The 11,095-nt window shown below is 37.9% G+C and overlaps 1 protein-coding gene across 1 annotated transcript; it reads right to left on the bottom strand.

Annotated features, from left to right (window-relative positions):
* Positions 1-8,717: 8,717 nt before the first annotated feature.
* LOC104435117 lies at positions 8,718-11,095 on the bottom strand. The gene is given in 4 exon segments (XM_039306374.1): positions 8,718-9,373; positions 9,376-9,669; positions 9,672-10,414; positions 10,699-11,095. Coding segments are annotated over 3 exon segments (1,401 nt in total). The 5' UTR covers positions 10,345-10,414; positions 10,699-11,095; the 3' UTR covers positions 8,718-8,939.

Below are 11,095 nucleotides of genomic sequence, written 5' to 3'. Positions count from 1 at the left end.
TCTGGGGTTTTGGATTTTAATATTCCACCTTTCACGTGCACGAAGCTTTGACAGTCCAAACGGGTCAAGCTGTAGACTTTTGCATGTATGCTATCCGAAATGGCTGCGACAGAGGGATTAGGGTTAGTATTAGGGTTAAGGGTGGGCATCACATATGCTTAATGATATCCCATTAGGCAATTAAACTTTGTTTTCGAGTGATAATTATTATGTTCTTCAGAGATTTTTAAATATATGAGACTTCATGTTAATTGGGTAATATTCTTATTAAAAATCACAATATCATTTATTCATTGAAAAGGAATCGAAGAACTTTCAAAATTGATCCTGAAAAAATTTGCGTCATAAATGTGTTACAAACACAAATCTATTGATAAGGAACCATCGTAGACATAAGCTTTGGAGTGCTGCTTTGATAGAGATCGATGGAGATTAGGATCAAATCAAGAACTTAATCAACAAAGATTAAAAGCAGCTTAAAGATGGAAAGAAAAAGGAATAACGAACATAAATCCAATGAGCCATTCATGGCACCATGAACTTCAAAAGAAATTTATTAATAGTATTGCAGGCAGAGCAAGAGAGATACGTTTCGGCTGTGAAAATAATTAATTTTAAAGCACAAATGTTAGAGCCTCGAAGAGGACTTGTAGGAGCCCTTTACAAAATCTGATGTGGCAAAAATCTAGAAGCTTCAACGATTGGTCACATGAAACTTCGACGAAAATGTCTTGTGGCTAGAGCGGCTCATAGGCAGGCAATCCATCGGCGTCATGTATATATCAGTATATCTAACAAATTAGAAGCTCGATTTTGTAGAAGTTTCTGTAAAACTAAAAACTCAAGTGAAAAATTAGACTACAAATATCATTAGGCGAAACAAAGGAGTAAAAATATAATTCCACGAAAGTGGAAGCAGTCTAAACTTTCCTTTTTAGCATGTCGGGTTTACGTATGTCAATCTTTAACATGAGCTCATTGATTTTCCGAACTGTATATTCAGTTGAACTTATCTACAAAAGTCAAGTCTCTTGTTTACCTTATGTCCAAATCCATCTTATATTTAGCCCCATTGATCCCTAATATCAGTTGATGTTTCCTGTTGGACTTTGGTCCTGCTTCTTGGAGGCTGAGCTTGATCTTTTCAGCATGCCCTCACTTCGTTTAGCGGTCGAAGAATAGAGCAACACCTTGTCTATGCTAGTTATAAAACAAACTTTCGAACTTAGTTTCCACCCTTTGTATTTATGAAAATGCTTGATTCTCCTATCCTCAATTATTCTGTTTAAATATATTAGTGTAATCAAATTCTTTGACCAGTCAAAAACATCAATAATGTCAAGAGAAATCCGCGTGCCACTTATCCACTATGTCAATATATGATAAACCATATATAATAATCACCCATAATTCTTGACTCCACTTATCCATGAAATAGGGGCGAGCATGGTCCTGACCCAACCTTGAAACTAGAGCAAACTAGACTGAACTGGCCAGTTCTAGGCGGTTCTTGATTCCCCGCTAATAATTGGTCCTGTTGTGCGGAACTGACCAACTTGACCAAGACTGGCATGTGTTAATCATTTTATTAAAAAAAAAAATTTACTTCCTTTTTTGTTCTACTAAAGATTAAGTGATAATGCTTCTTTGCTTTTCATCAAGGTGGTCGGCAGTGTTTTGGATTCAGTGCAGAATTAACAAGAAAAGAATCTTATACATTTTGCTTACACTGTTCAATTCCTTGATTCAACGTGTTTCCCAAGGAAAGAATTATCTTCATATTCCTCTTCAGTTTGACTAAGTTCCTGATCTGATCAAATTGGAGAAGAGTTATATTTATGCAAATAATTAGAGCTTTTTCTGGAACAGATAGAAGATGGAAGGAGAAAAGGCTTGCCTCTTCGGATGTAGCATTCCCAACATCAAACTACTATTGAGATCTGGAATCTAGTAAGATAAAGTGAACCAAACAAATTGCTAGTCTTAAAAATAAAAACTAAAAAAGTATACAACCCATCCTAATTCCTGGGTGGATAGAGTTGGTTCATAATTCTAGGTGGGAACTGCACCCTCAAACCTATCATCCCTAATTAACACCACTTATCCTCTAATCTACCATATGACAACTAACCTTAAGTTCATAAGCCATTGCTACCAACCAGGGAAAAATGACCTGATTAGAGATCAATGGAGATTAGGATCATATCAAGAGCATAATCAACAAAGATTAAAAGCAGCTTAAAGATGGAAAGAAAAAGAAATAAAGAATACAGATCTAGTGAGCCATTCATGTCACCCGGCAACTTCAAAAGTGAGTTATTGATAATGTTGCGCACAGACAGAGAGAAATGCATTTCAAATTTTAAAATAATTAATTTCAATGCAATTTGCACATATAAACATGTTTCAATCATTTAATAGGTTGCACTTAGTCCTTTTTAGGCACATAGGTTAGAGCCTCATGAAGGACTTGCAGGAGCCTTTTAAAAATCTAGAAGCTTCAACAATTGCTTACATGAAAGACGAAATTGCCCTCTTGTTAGAATGGCTAAGAGGTCAGTAATCCATCGGCGTCTTTTATATATCGATGTATCTAATAAATTAGAGGTACGATTTTGTATAAAAAGTTACTATGAAACTGAAGAAAATGTAAAAAATTAGAGTACTAATATTATTCAACCAAACAAGGAGTACAAGTATTATTTCGCAAAAGAGGAAACTGTCTAAACTTTCCCTTTTAGCATGTCGTGTTTTAGATATGTCAATCTTTACTGTGAGCCCATTGATTCTCCGAATTTTACATACAATTGAACATATCCATAAAGTTAAATCTTTTGTTTACCTTATATCCAAATCCATCTTATATTTAGCCCTTAATCCTCTAATATCAATTAATGTTTCTCATGTTTGACTTTAGTCCTGCTTCTCGGAGGCTTAGCTTGATCTTTTCAGGATGCCTCACTTCGTTTAGGGGTAGAATTTTCAAATAGAGCCACACTTTGTCTATAATAGCTATAAAACAAACTTTCGGACTTGATTTCCACCCCCGTACATTTACGAAAATGCTTGATTCTCCTATCCTCTATTATTCTGTCTAAACATAGTATTCTAATCAAATTCCCTCCATTTACGAAATGCTTGATTCTCCTATCCTCTACTATTCTGTTTAAATATATTATTGTAATCAAATTTTTTGAACAGTCAAAAGGACCAATAATGTTAGAGAACAATGTTAGAGAAATGCACGTGTCACTTATCCACTAACTCAATATATAATTACCATATATAATAATCACCCATGATTCTTTAATTACCATATATAATAATCACCCTCAATTCTTGACTCTACTTATCCACTAATAGGGGTGAGCATGGTCTCCATCCACCCTAGGACCAGACCGAATTGGCCAATTCTGGGCGGTTTTTGGTTCCCTAGCAATAACTAGTCTTGTTCCTGCTTCTACGCAAGGAACTGACCGATTGGATCGGGACCGGTATGCATTATTCCTTTTATTAAAATTTTCTTCTTCTTTTTTTGTTATACTAAAAACGCAAGTAGATAATGCTTCTTTGCTTTTCCATCAAGGTGGCTGGCAGTGTTTCGGATGTAGTGCAGAATTAACAAGATAAGAATCTAACTTATAGATTTTGCTTACACCATTCAGTTCCTTGATTCAACGCATTTCCCAAGGAAAGAATTGTCTGCATAATTCTCTTTAGTTTGACTAAGTTCCTTACCTGATCAGATTGGATAAGAGTTATATTTACGTAAATAATTAAAACTTTTTGCTGGAAGAGATAGAAGGTGTAAGGAGAAAAGGCTTGCCTCTTCGGATGCAGCATTCACAACTTTCAATTTACTATTGAGATCCGAAATCTAAAAAGATGAAGTGATCAAACAAATTGTTAGTCTTAAAAAATAATTAAAAAGTACAAAATCGGTCCTCATTCTGGGTGGAGAGAGTCAGTTCACAGTTCGAGGGCAAGAATCAGCCCACCCTCGAACTTAACGCCCCTAATTCATGCCACTTATCCTCTAATCTACAATATAAACACTTCCCTTAATTTCAAAACGTATTGTTACCGATCAAAAATTACATAATTAGTCATAAACTTATTATACTAATGTCAATATAATCCTAAACCTTTACACAGAGTTCTAATATAATCATTCTAGTCATTTTTTTAAAACTAACTGGAAAATTTCCCCACTTGAAAATTTAAAATTCAAATTTACATTGCAAAAAGTTCTCATTATCCATGTCGTGTTCCTTATCTCCAAGTCCTAACTTGAATTGACCCCATTGAGCCCCTAATAACATTTAACGTTTCATGTTTAACTTTGGTCCAAAATTTATTATTGTACTTGAACCCATTATACCGCCAGCCTCTTACTTCATGATGTTTTTTCTGAGAACTTTAAATTTTAATTTATCGACTGAAGAGTTTCCATAATTCACGTATTATTCAATTTGAATGCTCACTTTCGCATCCACATTTTTGCGATATTCTGTGCGTACTTTAAAGAGCACAAACCAACCGCGCACGTACATAGCGCCCGCCCGAGATCCAGTTATTATAACGTAAACATTGTCCACGAAGGCTAAAATTCATTGGCTAAGGCCACGTGTAATTGACAAGTGTGTCTGCCATAAAATCCTGTACGGATGTATTATGAGTTAAAGACTATCGTAGAAGGCAAATATTACTTTCAAATTAAACGACAGTGCATCAAAACAAATGAAACTTCCAGCAAATTAGAAATAAAATTGATTAAAAAGTGAATTATTTGGAGAAAATTCAAATTCTTCGAAACTTATTATATTTATACATTTCTCGACCTTGTCCATGAGTTTCTCCACATATATTATCAGTAAAAACAAAAATTCATCTTTTTTATAAGAAGCAAAAGTTGATTTATACAACCTATTAGAAAATAATCATATAGAATCTTTTGTAAGATTTACTCAAGTCTCCCTATTGGGTTTGAAGCCATGGTTAATTTCTGGAAATTAAAGGAGCTGGAGGAGGTTTGGGCCCTAGATCCACCAAAGGTATACATATTGTTCACTTTGGACCTAAAAGGCCCTCACGATTTTGTTCCTTTGGGATCTCGCTCACGCATATGCATAGATAAAAAACCTAGAATCTTATAAGTCAGCCGGGACTTCCTCCTTAAGTGATGTGGGACAAGAGATGTGCCCCCTCCTTACGCACATCCAAGGACTAAGGCCCGCCATCCCTCCTCTCTGTGCACTATCACCTGGGCCATCGTGGTCAAAGTGAGGGATTTCAAGAGAGCTTTGAGAGTTCTACATGCTGGAGATGGGAGCAAGACTAAGGTCATAAACTCATTGCTGAAGAGCCAATTGGTTACTTTTGAGAAATTGTTAGGAAAAGAGAATCCTGGCTGTTCTGATCCACTTGTTCTTCAGGAGTACACTTCCTATCATCCGTCAAACCAGCAGCAGGATGACTTTGATCAAGCTTGTTACCGTTTTGGAAATGAAAAATGTGTTATGGTCTGTGAGTGATGACAATGCTTTATTAGATTTCTTTCCATCTGGCAAACTTGTGAAAAGATTGAATATCACTGCCATCACTCTAGTGCCTAAGATTGAGGATGCCTCTTCCATAACTCAGTTTCGACCTATTTCATGCGGTAATACTATGCACAAGTGCATAACAAACTGATTGCAAATTGACTTAAAAAGTATTTGCCAGATTTCATAAGCTTCAATCAAGCAGCATTTGTTGATGGTAGATCTATAGCTGACAATGTATTATCAGCCCATGAATTAGCATACGACTAATTCTTCTCCTGGAGCTATGATAAAAGCTGACAATACGAAAGCATTAGATTCTGTCAAATGAGATATTTTGTTTGCTGCTTTGTATATCATCAATATTCCTGAGATATTCATTGATTAGCTAAGAGCTAGCTTGTATTGCATCCCCTTATTGTTCTTTTTCAAAATGGTGACCTAAGGGGATTCTTTAATGTGGAGAAGGGCGTGAGACAAGGTGATCCTCTTTTGCTTATTTGTTTGTCAAAGCTATGGAAGTTTTTTGGCAAATGATTGATAAGGCGGTAGAAAGTGCAGCATCATCAGAAGCGTTCAGGGGTTAAATTGACCCATATTGTATTTGCTGTTGATTTGTTTGAAAGGAGATAAGGCTTCTCTTCTTGAGATTTTCGCTTTGTTCCAAAGATTCCAAGAGCTGTCTGGCTTGAAGCTTAATCCCCAAAATTCTAAGATGTTCTTGGCAGGTTATGATGAAGATAAGCAGGCTGAACCGACTCCACAAAGTGGATTTTAGAAGGGTGCTCGGCTAATGAGATATTTTGGCTTACTTCTCATCTTTGGAAGGTTAAGTAATAACAACTGAACGCCTCGTCTAAAAAATTACTGATTGAATGAAATCTTGGACTGCTAAGCATATTTCTTTTGCTGGCAGATTACAATTACTTGAATCAGTAATTTATGGCATCATAACTATCGGAGCCAAGTGTTCGTGCATCCTATAAGTTAAGACTGTATTGCATTTTTAAGGAAAGGGAAGCCGGAAAAAGCTGAATGAGCTTTAGTGGCTCGCGATCAGGTTCGTCCACCTAAGTCTGAGGGAGGTCTGGGGCTAAGAATACTTATCCCTTGGGACACTGTTAATATTCTCACATGTTTATTCCATTAGTCTGGTTCTCTTTTGGTTGCTTGGGTGACGTAAATCTTCTTCATGATCAGTGTATTTGGTCGACTGTACATAAGGCAGACTGCACCTCTGTATCAAGGAAAATTCTTAAGTAAGAGGTATGTTGAGCCTTATATCAGGTGTTTCATTTGTGATGGAACTTCCACTTCAGAATAGCATTGAGAAAGGGAGATAGCGCTGCTATAATGGATTACTTGCAGAAAGAGCAATCTGAGAATCCATTCCCTTTTACTCAATAGATTTTGGTGATGATGGTTCCCTAAGAAGTATCTTTTGTGCAGACTCTAGATCGATAGTTGATAATGGGTACTTTGGATATGTTTTCTTTGACACTACTTATAGAACAAATAAGTACACTTGGACCCTTTGCCCAGTTTGTTGGGGTTAACCATCACAGGCAACTCATTACTTTTGGTGCAGCTTTGCTCTATGATGGAGTGCTAATTCCTTCAAGCGATTGTTTCAGACTTTCTCGCTGTGATGTTGGGGAGAAAGCCAGAGACAATACTCGCAGACCAGTCAGCTTCCATAGCCTATGCAATTGCAGATGTATTCCTCAAATATGTCAATGCTTACGCGTGAGGCAAATCTATCAGACTGCAACTGAAGATCTGAGTTGTGCATTTCATTCAACATGGCAATTTGTATCACATTTCAGTCTTTGCTTATATTATTACAGAGAGAAGGAAGAGTAGTTAATGGCCTGGAACACCATGCTGGAGAAGTACAACCTGCAGGGTAATGAATGGTCACATGGCATTTTTGAGCTGATAGATAAATTGGCAATGATATATGGCCATCATATCCTCGCTTCTGACATGAAAAGTGTTCTGCAAAGTGACACAATGCATAATGCTTTAAAGAAGTGCTTGAGCTTCAACAATACCCTTACCTTTTTAAACATTATACACAGTTATTGGCAGATGAGAAAAATCAAGAACTCATTGAGGAATATAAAATGAAGCAAAGCACTCCTGTGCCATAAGCAAATGTCAAGATGATAAGGCAACCAGCCGAGGTTTATACTCTATCGACATTCACGGTCTTCCAACAAGAACTCATGAAGGTATGAGATTGCACCATTTACAAGCATAGTGAATCTGATACTTCAGTAACATATAAAATCCAGTACAGAGCAAAATCTCAAGAAATTTTTGTTACATATGAGGCATTGGAATATACCATTAACTGCCCCCGTATGAAATTTACTTTTGTGGGGATTCTATGGGTGCATTCTTTGTAGGTGCTCAATAAATAAATAATTAAGAGACTGCAATCGAACTACATTTTGAAAAGATGGACTGAAATGGAAGGGGTGGTACGGCTATAAAATACCCAATTAAGGAAGTTCAAGGTACCAACCGATTGAATCATCGTGCCCAATCGAGTCATAATTTTCATGAAATTTCGACCTTGCAGCAGAGAGTGAACAATGTTTCACAGCAACTGTTAAAGGACTTGCTATTGCTAGGGATACAGAAGAAATGGAGTCTGGTTGCATTGCAATCCCAGGCAAATGCTCAAGGTAAGCTCTGATATTTTAGGTTTAAGTTTCCGGATTCCTCATAATGAAGTTCTTCTCATTATGTGAAATAATTTCTCTTTCTCCTACATGAGTTCAGGTTCAAACTTATTTGACTAATAAAGTTGAAGGGAAGATGGGCACAATGTCACTGTTGCTTCTTCTTTTCCTTCTTTGTGGTGGCTAAGTTGCAGGAAAATAGGGGACGGAGGATTGAAACCTAAACCTGTAAGCAAGTTTCTGTAGTTAATGTCAGTGGTGGCTTTGTTACTGTCTTCACTGACGCAAGTAGCTATGTTCCTGGGTGAATGCCGATGGGTTTTGCAATAGATATCAGGTTATTGCAATCTCAAAGTGACATTGCGTAGCAAAAGACTCATAGATAGTTATAATTACGGCCAGAAAATGAAAAGAATTTAACGACATGCTGATCAGATGCTGTTGTTGAGGGGAAAAGATCTTCACATGGTCATTATCAGCTACAGCTGGCAGAAACAGAAGCAGAACAAACCTACGTTCACTCATTATGCGACTTTCTTGAAAGTTAGAATTCAGCTAAATTAAATATTTCCCTTCAAAGCATCACCTGCTACAATCAGTACAGACATTACAAATTCAAACAGCTAATACAAGAGGGCACGCACATCTTGATTTGCAAATCAAATTTTGTGAACCATCAAAGAGAAAATTAACCAACTGATGTAATTTATATAGCTCTTGGAGGTTTCTCCAATACTGCAGAAAGATACACCTCACTGTCCGACTTAGGAGCAATTGCCCATTTGTGTTTCTTGTATCTGAACTGCAGAAACATGTACATGTAGTCATCCAGATCATTTCTGTTACAAAAGAATCGATCGATCCACAATAATCCTCCTGGCCTCAACACACGATCCCAGTCAAACATTATGAAGTCCATCAGCACTAGATCAATCCACCCGTCCAAGAATCCTGTTGTGTGAATCAAGTCCATAGTGTTGTCAAAAAAGGGTAGCCTCTGGTTCAGCGTCACGTACAGAGGAACCAGGCCTCTTAAGGCAATCATTTCATTGAATGGAGCCCCGAGATTCAGTGCAGTCGTAATAATTGTTACATTATTTTCTCTCATTCTTGCAGCGAAAGTTCCTGTGCCAACACCAAGTCCAATCCAATCCGTATTTCTCCGGGCTTAATTGCTAAGATGTCACTAATAAGAAAATCCGTCGTAAGAGTGGTGTTAGTGACCCATTTCAGTTTCTCTTTCTCCATTTCAAAACAGCCGGTGCACTTAGAATAACCCCGCTGCGGGTTCTTGCTAGATAGGCATTCAAAATTCCTGCACCGGTAATTGCTCCACCTCACGTTTCTATGGTCGGGCAGTCTCCACAAGGACTCATTAATGGGGTACGGCTTTTGGTAGACCTTCGAGGCCCGGGTCAAGCACCGCCTGCGGGGAGAGGATCGCAGCCGCTGATCATGAGCTTCTGTGCCATGTTCCAGTCATCCTTGCAGTAAGAACCGATGTCATAGTCCATATATTCCTCCAATTCGGTCTTGTATAGCACACAAGCATGACCGATCGTGTTGTGTACTCTCTCGCTTCCGTATATGTTGACCTTCCTTACTCTGTTCTCCTTTGGTGTTATGTATTTCCGAATCTCCTCAATTATGAAAGTGTTGATCAACGGCACCTCCTTAAAAGTACTATTTCCTATCCCTTCGCTCTTCGGCAGCCGGATCTGTCTCAGAGCGATGTGAGCACTGTAAAGAGGCCTAATCACCTCATCTTCCAGGTACTTCTTGTACTCCAGCTTTGTAATGTTAGAAATAGCCAAAGCATCTTTATTCTTCTCCATCTGTTGCACCTTGGACTCGAGCTTCTCTTGCAAACTGTCCAACTTATTGAGCACTTCGTCTACTCTATCCGAGAGAGCTTTTAGGTCAAAACCGCTGTTGAAATCCCTCATGCCGTAGAAATGGTGGCATATGTCCTCATTGCGCAAGAAAAATCCGGCCTTGTAGAAGCTAAAGAGGCTCAGCAAGCTCACGAAGATGACGAGCAAGCCTAACAAGATCTGAAACCAAGCCATTACCCTTTTGAATCCACATTTGGGAAGACAACTGTTCTTCATGTTTGCTCGAAGTAGTGTTACTGTTTTCCGGAGCTCTGAAGGTTCAACTCGTTTCTCTCACATGCTCAACCTGATGAATGAATCAGATGCCAGGACATCAGAAGTTGAGGTAAGTAATTTGCACATCACCAAAATCCTAGTATAAACTTATGTCAAGTCTGGCTTAAAAAAACAACATAAGAATTCAAGTTCAAGAAAGATAATGAATTAAAGACATGAGATCTCATCGAAAGCCAATCAATTTTTCAACTGTCTTTTCTCTGCATTTCAGCAATATCAAGGAGAAATGGAATACAGTAGACGAAAAAGAGGGAAAAATTTTAACAAGATGAAGCCCTGTCGAGAAAGACATACCAAGTTGAGAAAATGAGCAGATTTTGGAAATGCATGCAGCTTTCTGGGCTTCTCTCTGTGGCTTTGATCCAAAAGAGTCATCAAAAACTTCCCAAGTCGCTGCAGTATTTGCGTCACAAAGACATCCCACTTTAACCTTAAAAGACTTCACAGAGACTCCACTCTTTAGAGCTGGAAAACCTTATACCTCAAGATTTTCCTATACATACAGATGCCTTGGAGGTTAATTATTTTCAGTGAAGTTAAGCAACTTGCTTTCTGAACTAGAGAACAAGATCGAGTTTCTGTAACTAAAAAGCTCAAACTTCATGGATAAGTTTCGGCACCTATAGGACCTCACTAATCTCATGGACGGGGCGAGGCGGAAAGCAAGAAAACCGAGCAAATGGCGAATACA

This window comes from Eucalyptus grandis, chromosome 2 (genome assembly GCF_016545825.1).
Source record: "Eucalyptus grandis isolate ANBG69807.140 chromosome 2, ASM1654582v1, whole genome shotgun sequence".
NCBI classification, from domain to species: Eukaryota; Viridiplantae; Streptophyta; class Magnoliopsida; order Myrtales; family Myrtaceae; genus Eucalyptus; species Eucalyptus grandis.
Note: the sequence above shows the minus strand (reverse complement) of the source record. Positions and strands in the feature narration are given on the sequence as shown.